Raw genomic sequence first — 17,924 nt, 5'->3', positions numbered from 1 at the left:
AAGTGTTGGATATAAGTCAAAGTGGAAGGACAAGGAATAAGATCCACCATGGAACGTCAACCTTGTTAAACATTGCACAACCGGACGACATTCAAGAAAAATAATGATATAAGAGATAACAATCAATCCAAAAATATGGTAATCTGAGTATGATGACTAAATTTTTATCCCAAAATTCTGATCTTTGACCTATGTTTACCGATAAACAAAAATCCCATTATTTTCTGATTCTTTTTCTACTTCTACTTTTGATTTTCATCCGAAAATGCACGATCACGGAAACCAATTTTCTCCCTTTCCGAATAGGTGTGAGTGTGCTGTCCAATAAAAAATTTAATCTAATTCCCAACACTTGCAAAGCGTGAAAATCAGCTTCCGAAAAGAAAAGCTTGTTGTTGTTGTCATCAAAAATAAAATTTTAGTATTCAATAAAAACGGCCGAAACGGAGCACAACATTCTGAAATTTTCTATCGGAGAAAGAACCAAAAGCTCAACAAGGTCATAATCAACTTGTGAAAGTGGAAAACCCTCTAAAAGCCGAATCAAAAATGTTTGAGCATATTCCAATGTTTCATGTCGTATTTCAACTGATCTTTTGCTTTCTTGCATTTTTATTCATGCTCTATGATATTGCACTTCTTATGGCCACTTATGCATATCGAAATGATCAGAATATTCCATTTGCCTATTTAATTGTGATGAATGTTTGTGGAGTTTTGTGTAAAATTGCATTTATTACCGACTTTGTTACCTATTTGGTGCTACCGTATTATGAATATTTGGGTTAGTTTGAATCGGAAAACAAAGGAGCCAACGTGATCAAAACGATGAAGAACTTTGAAAAATAAAAGCTTTCATTGTACATCTCTTTTGTCTCGATGTCGGTTAGGGAATCATAATTGTTTGTCAGCTACAAAAGTTCTTCTGTGCTAACAGCCGAGGTTTCCATTGATATCAAAACATCAATTTTTGTTTGAAACTACAAACCGGGTCATAAATTTTGAGATCACATTAAACTGGCAAACTGACGTCAACGTTTCAAGAAGTCCAAAAATGTGTTATCAACCAGTATTTTCAATTCAAAATTCCCATTTCAGCCTACCGTGAACTTCTCGGACGAGAATTCACTATGCTTGGGACTCTCACCTATTTCATCCCGATGTGTGTCAGTGTACTGATGACACTGAACCGATTTTTCATTGTTCTACGACCGACTGATCAGAGAGCATTCGGACAAAAACGCATATTTTTCTACAGTTTTTTGATATTGGTATGACTTCTTTACTGCCGACATCTGAGTTATACTCCTTGCTTTCAGATTCTGTGCTTCACCCTTCTTCTCATTCCCCGTTTATCTTACTGCCCTGTAAACTTCCTTGCTAGCACACTCGTTTTCTTAACTGCCTGTGCTCCTGAAAGACATCCTGTCACGAAATTTACCAACATCAACGCCATTTGGGTTCCAACTACTCTTCTCGTCATCAACTTGTTGATGGTGCTCCATCTAAAAGCCAATCGATATGATATCTACTCCAGAATCCGTCAGAAGTCGTCAGTTATTTCAATGTCGTCTTCTAACTCGTTGGCTCAAAGTCAGATTCGAAGGGAGCACATGTTGATGCGACAGACTGTGGCGATTACTGTAGGCCTATCGTTTTATGAAGTTGGATCGCTTTTGATGAGAACGTTCCCAGTGAGTAGTAGTTTCTGTTTCATTGAAATGTTTTCTGATTCTCCAGTGAGTAATTCTCTAATTAATATTTTTCAGGACACATACAACAGTCTCCCCCAACAAGTTCGGGATCTCACTTTTTATTTTCGCCTCGAGACAATTTGTGCTATAAACTTCATCGTCTATTATATGGGGAGCCCATCAACCAGAAAAATGCTCAAAAAATATTTTCGCTCCGGAGAATTGAAAAGAGATTTGAGTACGAGGAAGATATCAAGTACATTTCAGATGTCTAGGATTGAAACTTAACAGTATTTAGAGTTTATTTTTCAATAATGAATGATTCAAGTTTTTATAGAGATTTTTTGTTTTTTTTTCGATTATGGAGGTCTAAATTTCCACCTTCAGAACTGCCCGATGGCTACTCCAATCGCGTCTAAGACACCCCAGCCTCTGATCAAATAGAGACGCAGACGGTGACACTTCGATTGCGTAATTCGACATAAAATTGTGTACAAAACCGTGTTTTGATCTTTTAGAAAAAGAAAATCGTTTTTTTTTGTACTGAAAAATTTGTCATTGTGAAAATGATTCAAATTTTGTTTCTTATCAGTACTTTGATTTCCGCCTGAATATATTTTACCATTTTTGTTTAAAAATGTATATTTTTTTGTTTTATTTTGTTTTTTTTATCAATTTGTCGGTTGGTGAGACTTGGAAGGTGAGTTTCAGTATGAAGAGGAATAGTCGACAGTTTTTATATTCAGGAAATTTTTCTCCGGGGTAAAAACTCATTTTCAAGCCTAGGAGTTAGTGATCAATGTCAAATTGATACAAACACTTGGCTGAATTCATTGAAATTGGTATCAGAAGTTACTGTGGAGTGTTTGGTTTCGAAGAAATGTACGAAAAAGGAAAGGAAATTGATAGAGGATAACTTTTATGCATTAGAACGTGAGTAGTTATTCAAGCTTTTGCTACTCTTTTTAAACAAAGAATAGTAGTTGATCATCAGTTACTAAAATTGTGTTTCCAGAACTCGATGCATTTGGGAAACTTCCTTCATCTGGTCTATTCGAAATACCTCTTGTGTTTGATGGGTCTTATCAGGAATGTCAAAGAATCAGAGGAAAGAAATACGAAACGAATTATTGCTATTTGGTGTTGGTTCCTGGAAGGGTGAGTATTGAAAAAAGTCAAAAAATGCTTTAATATTAGTTTTCTATAATGGTTTTCTAGGGTATTTTTTCCGAAATAGTCACTGACTCCTCACAAATACTGTTCCATTTTTCTTTGCTCTCATTACTGATCGTCTTCTCCAAACATACTCCACCATTTTTCAGAACTCGTCATGTTCCATCGGCGGAGGCGGTGGATTCACTCCCAGCGCCGCATTCTTCAGAAGTGCCACATGTATGTCAGAATCTTGTACTCCCGATGACCTCCCTACACTGTTCAACAAACTTCCATTGATGCCATTCACTGCTTGTGCTGCGTTTTGTTCCAAATTTCCAGTGGAAAAAGATTCGGCATTTTGGGGTTTTTCGGGATTCATGGTGGTTACCATATCTGTGTTGATAGTTGCAACATTTGTGGATTTCATTAGACAGTCCCAAGAAAATGACAGCAAAGTTCCCGGCACGTGGCTGAAAATGCTTCTGGCATTTTCAATTTGGACGAATGCAGAAGCTTTATTGTCGGTGAAGGTGCAAAAACCTGGATTCATAAAGTGCCTAGACTGTATCAGATTTCTCTCAATGTTATGGGTAGTCACAGGACATACATTTACGTTTCTGGTACCACCAGGTAAGACATCATTGATTTAGGCACCATACTCCAGATAAATACATTCAGATACTCTCCGATCACTCTCAACATTTATGGAACACTTTTGGAATCACCTCCTTCTCAACGCCTTCGTCTCAGTTGACACTTTCTTTTTACTGTCTGGAATCGTTGTGGCTTATTTATTTTTCAAGCAAAGACCCAAAGAATCTCAAATCAAAAGTCCGATGACTTGGATTCTGTTCTATATTCACAGATACCTCAGGCTGACTCCTCCTTACATGATTTTCATTGGTTTCTTCGTTGTATATGGGCCATATGTGCAAGGTCCATTTTCAGCGAGTCAATTTAGTAAGCTTTTTTTATTGGGTGCATCATGGATTGTTTCACTATTTTACAGACACTCTAGTTCCCGGTATCCAAACCTGCCAAACCAATTGGTGGAGGAATCTTCTGTACATCAACAACATGGGAGGATCGGAAACAGCTTGCTATGCTCCATCATGGTATCTGGCAGTTGATACCCAAATGTATATTTTTGCACCAATTGTTCTCATTGGTTTATACTATTCGCTGGCTATTGGTAGTGGTCTAGTAGCTGTAGGCTGTTTGGCTAGTGTGGTGACCGTGTATCTTCTCTATGTAATTTACGACTTGCCAGCTGACTTTTTCGGTAATGGGTGAGTCAGAAGGTTCTAGGTTTTCAATTTTTTTGATTATAACAGAAACACAAATCTTTTGTATGACATGATATATCACAAGCCGTGGATCCGATGTCCTCCGTACCTACTCGGTCTTCTCGTTGGCTATGGTTTAGCCGTTTATGGACAAAAAAAGATCCGAATTCATTGGACGCTTGCTGTGATTGGATGGATAGTGGCTTTTGGTCTTGGGGCCGCATGCATGTTTTCTACTTATGACTATGACAAGGGGGCACAGTGGAGGTGAGTATGTAGCATGTGTTAATCCAGAAAAAGTGATACTGAAGTATGGTGTTGAATATTAGAAACTGAAAAGTTTGGTTGTCTTGATTAGAAACTTTTTACGTTGTGTTTTATGTGAATTGGTAAATATTAACTTCCGGATTGTGACTCAGAAAAGTATATTTTAGCTTGATAAACGGGGGACTGAAGTTTTAAAATTTTATCTATTTTCAGCATATTCGCCCGAGCGTCATATTACAACTTCTCTCGAATAGCCTGGTCTGTTTTTGTCTCTTGGGTCATAGTGGCTAACCATTTGGGATGGGGAGGTACAGTAATCCTAGAATAATCTAAAAAGTAGTTACACATTATTTTCAGGACCCATTGACGCATTCATGTCTCATCCGATTTGGCAACCTCTTGGTCGACTTTCATACTGTGCTTACATCGTACACTTTTTCACACTGTTTTGGTATCTCAACATCAATGACTCAAGTATGCATTATTATTTCACATTTCAAGTAGTGAGTTTACACGATGTTGCTCTTCTACTTACTTTTTCAATACTTTCAGTTCATCTACTACGCTGTCCCCGCGTGTATACTCTCCTACATTTTTGCTTTCTTCTGGAGTTCCCTGTTTGAAGTTCCGATTTTGAAGTAGGCGAATTGCAATTCAGATCACAAACGAAATGTTCATTTCAGATTAGAGAAAATGCTGATTGAGGCAATATTGATGAGAGGAACACAGTCAAATGAGGAGAATAGAAACCACGTGGCAAGAAATGAGGAGACAACAGAAACGGGCAGTTCGGAGAGGCTAATAAGATTATGATCTCAAATTTGCAGTCATAAATTGAATACATTTTTAAATAATATCAAATCATATTGTTCTATTCATTGCTAATATACTGCTCGTTCGATCCATCTGAAATAGAAATTTCAGAAATATCGTCAAACAAGTTAGAGTTTGTCTGTGTGCTAGGGTATCTAACTCTCCCTTCCACTCACAGTTTTTCCACTGCAAAAGTTCACAAAACACTTCTGAATATCTCGATTCAATAATAACAACATTAACGGATTGAGGAAACTCAGATTCCCGGAGACCAATGGATACCATAGACGTAGTGAACGTAGAGCTTCTTGCTGCAGATTTCTATTTTCAGACACAGGATCATATTGGGACAAAACGACGTCGCCTACACCGATTTCATTGGAGTAAATTGCTTGGAAGACATAATAAGAGAATGTGGCAGCTGACATGACGGCCAGAAAGAAGACATGGATGCAGAGACGAGCTTCTTGGTAACGGTTCTGACGAGATTGCCTGGAAAGTGAAAATAAAAGATTTGCAAACGGATTTCTCTCCCCGTTTTTCCACTTCATGATGCATAACTCTACATATAAAGTTTTCAAATGAGAACACCTCATCACTCTCGTGAATAACTCGTGTGATTTTCCCATCGAGTTCCTTCTGTTTTCTTCTAGAAACATTTTTTTGAGAGCCGAGTCATTCTTTGTTTTTCTCTTCTTCACTGGTTTTTTTCTTGAAATGATCTTTGCAACTCACCTCCCGAAAAATTGAAAGAACCTACCAACTATTAGTCGTCATAACAACTGTACGCTTCGCTGAGCACAAAATTCGAATGATGGAAGAATACATAAATAATGTGGATATTCCACAGAACACAAATGTGCAAATGACGATGGTAGCGCTTGTCTGGAAATTGGAGACTTTGAGAAAAGTTCATTCTCAAAAACATGAATGCTCTCTGAAATTTCCAGTCTGATTGATCTCTCACCTTTTTATGATCTTCAGATGTAATGACGAAAAACGACTGAGGATTCTCAAAGTGCGCGTGACAGATCAGAACAGCTGGCATGTGAAGAGAAAATGCGATTAGCCAGTGACATAGAATCAAAGTAAACGAGGAAGTGATGGAAAGTATCTGGAATCGAAGAAAATCGTTTATTTTTCGTGTCTTTTTTGGAGAGTCTGTTATTTAGTTTTTTTCAAATTATAAAAACTCACATGGCTCAGCCTTCCATGTGGCCTACAAATCGTTGCATATCTCTGCATCGTTATCAAAAACAATCCGATTGACCTCAAAATAAACATCTGTGGACCAGAATTCACATAAAAATTAGAAGCTCCGTAATTATCGAGCCACCAGACTAATGAGTTTCCAATGTTGAAATATCGGGGAAGCATTTGAGTGACGAAAATAATAACAGTGAGAAAGTCAGCAGCACCCTGAAAAAGTTGATATCAATGTTTGTACTACATGGATATATCTCATTTGTGAGAACCCATCGCTTACCTGTGACATAACTAAAGTATAATAATGTGTCCTAAATGCTGATTTTCTGGGTCTCATGAACCATATCGCCCATAATACAACTGCATAGATTGGCATAAACACCATCATCTCATAGATTACAACATCAGCTTGCCAGTTTGTCGTGAGCATCTTTGAGAGTCAGAGTATTAGAGCGAAAGAAAAAATTGACTGAAATATAGTCTATTCAATTTTTATAAGACAAGAAAATCCCGCCCATCCATGTTATGGCATATGACTCTCTGAAACCAAAAGCAGTCAAAAGAACGAACTCCTCATTAGTGGCGACACATTATTTGTAAGGATCAGAACTAACACGTGGAGGCCGTTGTACACATAGACAGACAGATGGACAGACAGAAAAATACAAAAATAGGAGGAAAAGGCAAATGATCTTAGTCATGACGTCGGAGTCTGAGCCAACAGGAGGAATGAATGAATGGAAGAGTATGATTTTCGGTTTCCTTATCTCTATTGAGTGAAACATGAAACAAGTTGCAATGATTAGGTCTTATTCAGTTTTGAGAATATGCATCTTAAAAAGGATTATTATGTTTTGAGTTATAAATATACATACATGTGTATATGAAGTGAGTTTATTTATATACTATTTATTTAATTTTAATTTCAAAAAACCTTTTTAAACAAGTAACTCATCAGAAATTCCTTAAACTTATTTTCCAACTTTTTCCAACTTTAACTTTTCATTTTGACTCTGAATATCTGTTCAACTTGTTTTCTGATTAGAACATTAAAATATTTTAATTTAGTCTGTTCGTCTGGATGTCGTCATGAATAGGTGTTATCCATCCATTGACTAGACTGGTTTCTTGAATTCAATTCTCTTTACTGGGAAACCAAATGTAATCGAGAATACAAGTTAGTAAATGTGAAAGAAATAGCTCTACCAAAAAATAACATGATTTTTCTATACAAACCCGAAAAAACAACACAAAGAACAATTTCTTTTTTTGGAAACACGCCGGTCTCGGTATTATTTATTTTCATCTCGATTGCTAGTACAAGTACTTCCTTGCTGTGGCCTGAGCCTCTCTTTATGAACTGAGATGTCTGATGACAAAACCATCATACAGACGTACATCAGTCTTGTTCATTTGTTTCAGTATTCTTCCTCCTTATTGTGGCAAGAGGAATTCAAAAATGTATTTGTATTTGTATTTAATTATTTATTGTATGAGGTGCGTGAAACATGTGAACTTTTAAAACATAAAATACCTGCAATGAAACTCACTCGTTCGAGAGAATTCTTTGAATGACCTAGATCGAATAAAGATAAGATAGTAAAACTGCCAGAAAAGTATTTAGTTCCGTGTTCGGAACATGCGCAATTTGGTAGTTCGTAGAGGAAACCTTCTGACGTGAGAATAATGAGAAGAAGAGTACCTGGAAATATGAAATTTTGTCAAGGTTTTAAAATCACTTCGATTTGATTATGTATGTATTTCATTTCAATTTTAAAACTTGTCTTTTAAAAAAACCCATGGCTTCTCTCAGTTTAGACTAAAGACTAGATAAGGACACGGCGATCAGAATCAAGGTTTTTGCATCTTCTCTTCTTTTCTTATTTGTCACCGAAATCTTTGAAAACACTTCCTGGTCTAAAGAACCTATAAAACATACACGATCACTCCGAAACAATCAGTATTCAATGATGAAGACTCTTCTACTTCTCCTCGCTCTGGTTTCTGTCTCATATGGTTTCGCTTTGGGAATTGGTGTTCCACTCGGAGAAAAGGATGTCGCTTTGCCAATTTCCAGTGAAGAAGTGAAGGCATTCACAAGAACTTTGAAGAACGGACAGAAACAAGTCTGGAATTTGTCTGGACCAAACAAGGGAACATGGGTCGATTCGGTTAGTTTTTTTAAGCATTCAGTATTTTATTTGAAAAACCACACTTTGAGTTTGTGTGAAGAAACTAGATATTCCGATATTATTCTAAATCATAATTTTTATAGAAAGGAAAGAAGGTCCCATCTACCAACTTTGTCTTCAAGGCACCAGGAACTCTTATCATCAAGAAACTCTCTAATGATGACGCCGGAGTATATGACTACGAGCCACTCAAGGTCATCAAGGAAGAGAAGCTCCCACCAGGTGTCCACGTTGATCCCCATCAAAGAGGAATCGAACTTAGTGTTATTGGAAAACTCTAAATAATTTTTTATCAAACATTCATCATTGCATAATAAATTTAATAATAGCAAAAATGTTGAAACAAGAAATTGAAGTTTAAGAATCGACTAATGTTTTTTTACAAAACTGGATTATAACATGTGCCTGGTTATTTTGAGTAACTTCATGAACTGGTTCCAACTCTCTTATTCCCTAAAGGTCCAAAAAAAAATTCTTCTCTTGCAGTGTTTTAATTGAATACAAAAGTTTCAAAATGACTAATCGTCATTGCTACAAAAAAGATATCAGAGATCTCTTAATTAGATTCACTCAGCAAAACACAATCAGAAAATATGGAAATCAAAATCATGAATAGTCAATAGAACTGGTGCCTATAAAGCCAACCAATTGACTTTCTGAATTATTACTGCATTAGCTTTTTGCACGATGATAAGTTTCATTATTGTCTTACTTCTGCCCTCAGTTGTTCAAAGTTGTTTAAAAGTGAGAACAGTGGAGCCACGTGAGTTTTATTGAAGAACTCATTCGAATATACATAGAATATAATTCTAGCAAAATGTGAATGTTTATACTATGCTCTTGATAAAAACGATTTCTACGATACGATTGACAGCCACCCGTTCAGTAATCTAACATTTTATGGGTCTGATAAATTTGCTAAGCCAATCGTTAAAACCGATGAATGCTACGTGTCCCTTTATTGTGAAGGAGATTTCAGTCTAGTAGTTCTTGATACACAGAAAACTACTATTGTAAGACATTTGTACACAAAGAACCCGAATAATTGTATACTTATTCTAGTTTGGTGCGTATTCTGCAGATGGTATGTGCGATCCTTTAGTTCAAAAATGGCTCGTAGACGATGAAACTGGATTCGGGTACTATGACAGACTTTACGGGACCTGTGTAGATTTTAGTAGGCTTAAAAAGAACGTAACGTTTCTATAAAATGTTTCATTTCAGCCAATGGTGGACATTTACCATCTACTAAAAACCCGAGTTTGTTTAAATAAGCCTATGAAAACTTCGAGACATACAAGGATTTTATTATACAGAAACATGTGGTTGTGTGTACAAATCACTCGATAGCGATAATGTCAAGGAATATGCTTCTCACTTCGACATTTATCCGACGCTTCTATCTAAATATAGACTGGAACCGGCTTTATTGAGTGGTACAGATGAAAATGGGTGTGCAACTTACTGGCATTGCAGCTCTAACAATCTCAAGAAAATTGTTGTTGAACAGTCAAGAGCTTATGAGGTAAACTCTAGTAAATACTGAAGACAGCAATCAAATATAGACTATTGTAGACTACTGGACCGGAAGTTGTTACTTGCTATTATTTCGAGAATAAAAACTCGTATGAATGGTCCATAATTCCTGGAGATAATAAAGATGCAATGAGTACTTTCATATACGTGACTTGCATTGACTATGGTCAGTTGAAAATTGGTATTCAAGGAATCTACATATTTTCCAGCTGTTCCTATGCCTACCTTACTTCCACCAAGTACTCCAACCTGCTCCTGCAAAACTGATTTGTTATTAGACCGCAGTATAATGTATCCTGCTTCTCTAGTTACAAATTGGAACATCCAAGCAGAAATCAGTGAAGACAGATGCAAATGGAAAATATCTTGCAAAGAAAATGATGATGTCATCTTCACATATGATGACGATTCATCTGTGAAAGTCTCTGTGAAGGTATGTGATGTTTACTTCTTTTGATCCAAAAAGCCATTTCAGAGCCAGTTGCTATCTGCTCAATGTGACTTGGCAAGTAAAAAATGGATTGTCAGAGCGACTGTCACAAATGATACTTTGGCGTACGTCGTGGATACTTTGAATTATGCATGTGCTCGTAAATAGAAATATTTCTGATCATATTTTCATGACAAAAAAAGTGAAAAAATAAATTGTTTCCCATTACTGTTTTCAGATCAAAGAGACGCCACAGCAGTGCGAGGCATAAGATCGCTGTAACGCTCCCCGTCGCACAATGGTTGACACAGTGCCTAAAAATACTTGACTGAGTGCCAAATTCAAATTTTACGTTCATTTGTTGTATCTTTCAATATAAACCGCGACGCGCACGCAACGCGACTCGACTCGAAAAATTTAAATATTTTCGTTGCGGACCGTACACCTCGCACCCTTATAGATGCTTCTGTGTTGACAGATAAAACAATGACAACAGAGAAGATTCTTTCAGCGTGTTACACTTCTTACTTTAAAGAGAATTGCTTAAATTCAGTGGAACTTACTTTTCCCCTATTTCAAAGGGGCATTTTTAAACAGCAGGCAAATGATAACTGTGCAATCAGATCACTGAAGTACTTTCTACTAAACCACGCATAGATAATAAAGCAAAAAGTTCAAAAATCGCTGCTTATTTTCAAAATGTGAATTTTTTCCATCACCTTTATTGTCGCGACAAAAAAGTTCCGACATTTTTTACCGACGCGTGTTTGCGGACATAGTGCTAAATTATTAAATTTTGCATTGAGTCCGCAAACACGCGTCGGTAAAAAATGTCGGAACTTTTTTATTTCGATAATATATATATATATATATATATATATATATATATATATATATATATATATATATATATATATATATATATATATCAAATACGAATGAAATATTATTGAATTCATACTTTCGAACCCTGCTACTCGCCACTTCCGTTCTACTAACACACTTCCTTTTCCTCTTTGTTGGCTGCCCGAAGAGAGAAAAAGAGAGAGAATTTCGTGCAGAGAGCGGAAGAGAAGGAAGGAAAGAGCATTTTTAGATATAGACGCAGAGAAAAGGTCGGTGAAAGATCTAACAAATACAAGATACGCAGAGAAAACAAGGGAGAAAAGGAAACGGAGGTCGGGACTCTCTATTTCTCTGTTTCCTCTTTTGCTAGACGAAATTCCGCATTATGTTAGATTCTTTTGACTACTTTTATCTACTGGGGTAACATATAAATCTTCAACTATTTCTCCATGAAAACTTAAATATTTAAACTCGAAATTCGCATATTTTTTCTATTGAACATCGTTTTCCGCCGGAACCGGATCAGTTTTTTGTCGATTTGTTCCGGAATTGTTTTTAAATTTAAAAAATTTTGCAGAATGACATTTAAACGAAGCAAATACGATGTTTACTTTCAACGAATTGGAGAAATGGCTCACTGTCGATTGTGTACCAGACAAGTTCGATGGGCGAAAAACGGAGGGACCAATTGTCTTCGATTGCATTTGGCATCTCGACATCCTCAGGAAATGGAACAGGTATATATTTTATTTACAATAACTGTCATGGGTGAGTATATCTCTGTACTTTCATGAATATCTCAACTAAAACAAGTCCATAATTTCAGTTAAAAATCATAATTTTGAGAAAATTTTTTTCACTCAAAAAAATGTTGATTTCTAATTTTTACTCCAAATTTCTTTTTTTTAAATTATAAACGAGTCAACATGTATTGTATACTAAATGAAAAACATAAATTCACTGAGATACACATTAAGGTACAGAGACATACTCACCCATGACCGCTACTGTATTTATCCTTTCTATTGTTGAAATAAAAAAAGTGATACCCGGTGTTTGCGGACTTAGTGGAAAAATTATTAAAATTAGCATTAAGTCCGCAAACACCGGGTATCACTTTTTTTATTTCGACAATAATTTGAGAGCGAACACTTTTAACTTTGGGTTTTTCAGCTCAGTCATGCGCTAGCAAAACAAACCAGAAGTCCCGATGAGAGTGGTATTTCACTAGACTATACGGCACTATTTGGACATGAAGTTTGGGAAACCAGCCACTCTCCGGGAGGAAATGAAATTATTCAACCACAACCAAAAATGAAAATAAGTGAACATGATATATCAGTTATTGCTATGATTTGTGAGGATCGGCTTCCTGTGACAATGTTGGATGGATCTGGATTCCGAAAGTTTTTGGAGAAGTTGAGGCCGGGCGTTCAGTGAGTTTAAAAACATTTGATTGGAAATGGGAAAATATTCAAACACTAATAGTATTTCCATACTTGTCAAATGAGGGGCCGGCCCCCGGGCCCGGCCCCTCAGGCCCCTCTTTTCAGGGATATGGGATTTTTGAGAAAAATTTTCAAATTTTTTCCACAAATTCAATTTTTCATGGGGAAAAATTTCCCAATATACTCGTTTTTTATAGTTTTTTCATCATGATTTAGTATATTTTTCGAAAGATGGGCTGAATTTTTCAGCGAGACGCCTCCGGCAATGGAAAACTTGAAGGTGTAAATAGGTAAAATCTGATTTTTTCCCAGAATAATCTGTGTGTCTTCGGGAGCTCATTTTCATAACGAAAAAATATTAAATTCGGTCGAAACCCCGCTGAGATCGAGCGGCGAAACAGTTTGGGCAATTAAATTAAACAATTAAAAAATGGCGAAAGTAATTATATTATAAAACTTGAAAAAAAATCTTTGAAAATATTCTTTCGATATGAATATGAACTCAGACACACATGCATTATTCTATGAAAAAAATCAAAGTTGAACTTAGTCCAACTTTGCTCAAATTCGAAAAAAATTTTGAAAAAAATTTGAAAAAAAAAATTCTCTCCAAAAGAGGGGCCTGAGGGGCCGGGCCGGGCCGGCCATGGCCGGGCCGGGCTTGGGCCGGGCCGGGCCGGGCCTGAAGTTTTGGAAAAAAAGCCCGGCCCGGCCCGGCCCGGCCCGGCCCTTGACAAGTATGAGTATTTCAGACTCAAAAACGTACCGTACTACATTCAAAACGTCTTACCAGCACTATGTGATAACTTGGAAGAGAAGGTCCAAATAGATTTAATGTTTGCAAACAACGTTTCACTTGTCTTTGATACATTCAAGTCGGATGCTGATCGAGCTGAACACGTTTCTCTTTCAGGTGAGTTAGAAGATTTCAGCACGATTATTCTGATATTTTTAGTCCGATGAAAAATGTTGCGAATTTTTATATACATTTCGAGAGCATACATAGTTTAAAAAATAGTATAATGAAAACGAAGATCTGATTTTTTCGAACTTTCACTTTTTCCAAAATTTTTGTTTCAATAAAACCAAATAATACGCTAACTTTCCGTACCCTTCGAAATAATTGAAATTAAACGGGAACGTGACCGTGCTTTTGTCTGTCTGTCAAACTGTTTGGTACGCGACTGCCGCTACTGAAAAGTCTGGTGGACTGACACTACTTTTCAAATATCAAGCCCAATAATTTTTCAGCATACTGGACGAACGTTGAAACAATGGAACCAAGACATGCACTGCTTTTCTATGAAACTGGGCCGGAGTTTTCTGAAATCAGTTCACCTTTTCTTCATTCGAAGCTTACAAAATACGGAGTCCTTCATAAAATTATTGGTTACATGAGCGAAAGTCAGAGTATTTCGAAAATCGATTGGCTCGAAAATAGTTCGACAAAATTACCGAACTTTGAGGAAATTTTGGACGAGGTCGGTTTGATAATCCTGATATAAATTAGTTTTTTCTTCAGATCGCCCGTTCAATCTACAGTAACAGTCCCGACCTCCTTCGGAAAGTTGCACATACTGTGATTGACTTCCAGAATGTTCAGAAAGAACAAGTAACGATTGCTTCAGTAATTCTGTTTCAAGACACTGCATTACCAAATGTCGTTTTGGAAAGACCGGATTCTCTTTCATGGAGAGGACATCATGAAATTCTGAGAATTCTTTTGCAGATTTATGCGATAAGAAATTCTATTAATTCTTCTGATAAGGAAAATCAAAGGTGAGTATTCTGGACAATACTTAAAATAAGTATACTGTACCTACCGTTCTTACGTTCCGTTGTTACAGCTATACTGAGCTAACCGAAGAAGAAATGAAAGTAACGAACTTCATCTACAGTATACTTGAACAAGTTCAGGAAGCTCATGATCAAATTCGACATCGTCACTATCAAACCGCTTCAGTTATAATCCCATCATTGAGAGTTTTATTACACAAATTGACTGATGTTGTAAAGAACGAGTGAGTCATTTAGCCATCTGACAAGTTTCAACTGAAAAGTGTTTAGCCCATCATCGCCCGAACAGTTGATTGGACGCAATGTATTGAATAAATTGGAAACTGCTGCGAACTTCTCTCAGGAAAACATGGTTCTTAAAACTGCCACGTTTCTGGATCCTCGTTTTAAGGAGGAGTTCTTCTTCGAATGTCATAAGGTTGGTGTATTGTCATTCAAGTAGAAATTGCAAAAACCTTTTTTCAGAGTTACATGCTCAGCAATTTCAAAGATCAAAACAATAAAGTGATCAAAGAAGAAGTGCTGATCTCTCCGAAAGATGAGGAAAATACCCGGGGAATATCACTTTTCGATCGGTTCATTCAAGAGAAGAGCAGCAGATCGTCTTCCGAACCGAAAACTGAATCTCTCGAAAAAGTAAGTTTCCAACCAGATTCAATAAACTATTTTGTTATATCTTTCAGGAAATTGAAGATTATCTTCGAGAAGAAACCAATTCTCAAACTGATCCGACTGACTTCTGGATGCAGAATCCATGCAAATTTCCAATCCTCAAGTCTCTGACATCCCAATACTTGGCGATTCCCGCATCTGCTTCTGGGGCCAAAAAGTTATATGAAGACGGAGAGAAAATGGTTCCGACCGGCATTAGTGACAATATTCGAGATTGTTTTGTTTTTTGTTCAGCCAACATTGATATCTATGGATATTGATATAATTTCATTTACTTTATTTTCTGATTTAATTTAATTTGAAGGTCCAACTCGAGAACTTCTTAATTTATCTGTTATCTTCTTCCATATTCTCTTCATAAATACTTGTTTTAATTCATTCTTCCATTCCTTCTCACTGCAAATCAAATAAGAAACTTGTATCATAACAGGTGTAGACAACCTGTCAAGTGACTCCCAGACATTTATTCGGTATTCACTCTGAAATATGAAATGGCTGATAAAAATAATGATAAATTTGATGCATACATATCGATGATACTTGCCTGTCATTATGTAAGAGAGCACGTAGATATTGATATTCTTCCACTGAACAGAAAGTTCTAGAGTTGGGAAAAAGAAATACTTACAGTTTCCACGATGAATATCATGAGAGATAAATGAAGAAAATATATGTTAGGTTTGCGTTTTCTTTCCAAAAGAAGTCGGGGACGTATTTGATAGTGGATTATCAGGGGTAAGCATGTTAATACGGTCAGTAGGTTCAGAACATATGATACCACAAATTTTATCTGTGAATGGATCGAAAATATTTTCAGATTCAAGTGTAAATTACCTTCATAATTCTATAATAAAGCTCCTCGACATGATTGATTCGAACACAAAGTATAAACAAGACTATCACTTTTAGATATAAAATCAGATAAAGAAAAAATAAATACCAACTGAACGATGTTTTCTTCAAGACTAGATATTTCTTTGTTAGAGGAAAAAAATAAACAAGAAGTTGATAAATCGAAATGAAAAACAATATGATAAAATTGACATCTGAATAGGTATAAAATACGTGGTTAAGCAACAGCAAGAAGGGTTTCAGAACTTCTCCAAGAAGTGGAAATGATTTAGAACAACGTAATGAAACTTCGAAAGCAAGCATTTCTATCAATATTAATACATAAACAACAATTATTGACTTGTAAAAATAAGCATTTGAATGAGATAGAAATGAATTCGGTTCTTTTCCTTTCACTGTTTTTTGTCGGTATGTTTTGATATATATTGGAAATGCAAAGAACATCAGAATATAACAAAGACCGTGTGCTATAATAATCAGAAACAGGAATGCAGATAAAAAACTTCTCCAAATTATAAACAAAATTTCAGCTTTATCCTTTTCGGAGAAAAACATTCAAAACCAACTAAAGAAAAGTCAGAATCAGGAAGTTTGAGAGGTTTTCAAAATTCCGCAAACAGCTGAAAAAATTGCATCTGCAAAAAATAGTCCTGAGAATTACATGAAATTGTAAAATGAAACCAAAGAAACATAAGAAACCCACACAATCGGATAAAACAGATACATAAGTAAGTGTGAAAAATGTTAATTTTATCAAGGTGGATGGTGCGACGACTACATCAGTTTTTGTATTGTTATGGTCGGTTATTCGCATCTCAGGAACCAAAATAGCAAGTAAAAATACAAAAAACTTGTAGAAAACTTTACGAAGGGAGTCTAGTGAGACCCTATTTTACTGAAAGAATCATTAAAAACCCTGGATCTTTGTTTTTATTATTCAGCTCTTCAATTTGAATCACCTGTCATTCTAATCCACGACTACATCACCTAATTTTTTAATATATCTTCAAGCAACGCATTTCTTTTGAAGAAATCATATACAAAGCGGAAAACATCACTAGTTACAATTGTGATTTTGAGGCCGCAATTAATGAATTATCAGAATGTGGTTATCGATGCATCCTTTTTAGAGTTCCTGATTGAATCTGGTAGCTTGTTTATCATGATTAAACGCTAAACTAGCTTCCTCTAATATTCTTTGGTCGCTGAAAACAAGGTGGAATTAATTAACGACACTAGGTAGTTGTCGTTTCAAAAACCACCTGTCAATCTATACTCCAGTTACACCTAACTTTCTTTTTCCCGAAATTTTCTCAATGAACGCAGAAGTCAATTATCGAATCAGGTATAGTCTTTATGTTGTTTCTGGATTTATTCTTTTCATGTTAATTTGTGGTTCTGTCGTTCTATTCATCATCGTTTTTCCGTATTACGTTCTCGTATACAGATCAAATCGTGCAAAAGATAAAGACACCGTAGTGTTTCCTATAATACAACATTTTTATAATTCTACATGTTTCACTTATATTTTTCTATATGTATACGCAATTCTCAATGTTATTCTCGTAATTTCACAATCAATCAATATACAAACTGACTTGATTTTTCAAGTTATCCTTTGGTTTCTTTCACAACTTTATTTTGTATTTTTGAACGTACATAATATCTTGTTATCATTACTATCTCTCCAGAGATTCGTTCTTTACTTCTTTTCGAACTCGGATCAAATT

General features: G+C 35.9%; 5 protein-coding genes across 5 annotated transcripts; 4 read left to right on the top strand and 1 right to left on the bottom strand.

Moving 5' to 3' along the window:
• Positions 1-618: 618 nt before the first annotated feature.
• GCK72_019709 (uncharacterized protein) lies at positions 619-5,215 on the top strand (the record flags this gene model as incomplete). Its single annotated transcript, XM_053733174.1, has 13 exons — positions 619-784; positions 1,099-1,271; positions 1,320-1,694; positions 1,770-1,932; positions 2,710-2,852; positions 3,017-3,479; positions 3,528-3,809; positions 3,859-4,138; positions 4,184-4,402; positions 4,616-4,710; positions 4,760-4,905; positions 4,955-5,040; positions 5,086-5,215. The coding sequence occupies 13 exons, from the start codon at positions 619-621 to the stop codon at positions 5,213-5,215; spliced, it is 2,721 nt and encodes a 906-aa protein (XP_053582087.1).
• Positions 5,216-5,370: 155 nt separating this feature from the next.
• Positions 5,371-6,851, bottom strand: GCK72_019708 (uncharacterized protein; the record flags this gene model as incomplete). The annotated part of the gene is made up of 5 exons (XM_053733173.1): positions 5,371-5,707; positions 5,976-6,100; positions 6,183-6,329; positions 6,413-6,634; positions 6,702-6,851. The coding sequence occupies 5 exons, from the start codon at positions 6,849-6,851 to the stop codon at positions 5,371-5,373; spliced, it is 981 nt and encodes a 326-aa protein (XP_053582086.1).
• A 1,537-nt stretch (positions 6,852-8,388) lies between these two features.
• On the top strand, positions 8,389-8,894 carry GCK72_019707 (uncharacterized protein; the record flags this gene model as incomplete). The annotated part of the gene is made up of 2 exons (XM_003098507.2): positions 8,389-8,592; positions 8,697-8,894. The coding sequence occupies 2 exons, from the start codon at positions 8,389-8,391 to the stop codon at positions 8,892-8,894; spliced, it is 402 nt and encodes a 133-aa protein (XP_003098555.2).
• A 406-nt stretch (positions 8,895-9,300) lies between these two features.
• On the top strand, positions 9,301-10,747 carry GCK72_019706 (uncharacterized protein; the record flags this gene model as incomplete). Its single annotated transcript, XM_003098509.2, has 8 exons — positions 9,301-9,376; positions 9,427-9,626; positions 9,676-9,790; positions 9,838-9,873; positions 9,930-10,138; positions 10,189-10,315; positions 10,359-10,582; positions 10,625-10,747. The coding sequence occupies 8 exons, from the start codon at positions 9,301-9,303 to the stop codon at positions 10,745-10,747; spliced, it is 1,110 nt and encodes a 369-aa protein (XP_003098557.2).
• Positions 10,748-12,003: 1,256 nt separating this feature from the next.
• GCK72_019705 (uncharacterized protein) lies at positions 12,004-15,602 on the top strand (the record flags this gene model as incomplete). The annotated part of the gene is made up of 9 exons (XM_053733172.1): positions 12,004-12,162; positions 12,599-12,861; positions 13,626-13,786; positions 14,125-14,354; positions 14,468-14,652; positions 14,721-14,894; positions 14,941-15,088; positions 15,136-15,306; positions 15,354-15,602. 9 exons carry the CDS (start codon positions 12,004-12,006, stop codon positions 15,600-15,602), a joined length of 1,740 nt encoding a protein of 579 aa, XP_053582085.1.
• Positions 15,603-17,924: the final 2,322 nt, after the last annotated feature.

The sequence above is a fragment of the Caenorhabditis remanei genome, chromosome V, assembly GCF_010183535.1.
Source record: "Caenorhabditis remanei strain PX506 chromosome V, whole genome shotgun sequence".
Lineage (NCBI taxonomy): Eukaryota > Metazoa > Nematoda > Chromadorea > Rhabditida > Rhabditidae > Caenorhabditis > Caenorhabditis remanei.
Note: the sequence above shows the minus strand (reverse complement) of the source record. Positions and strands in the feature narration are given on the sequence as shown.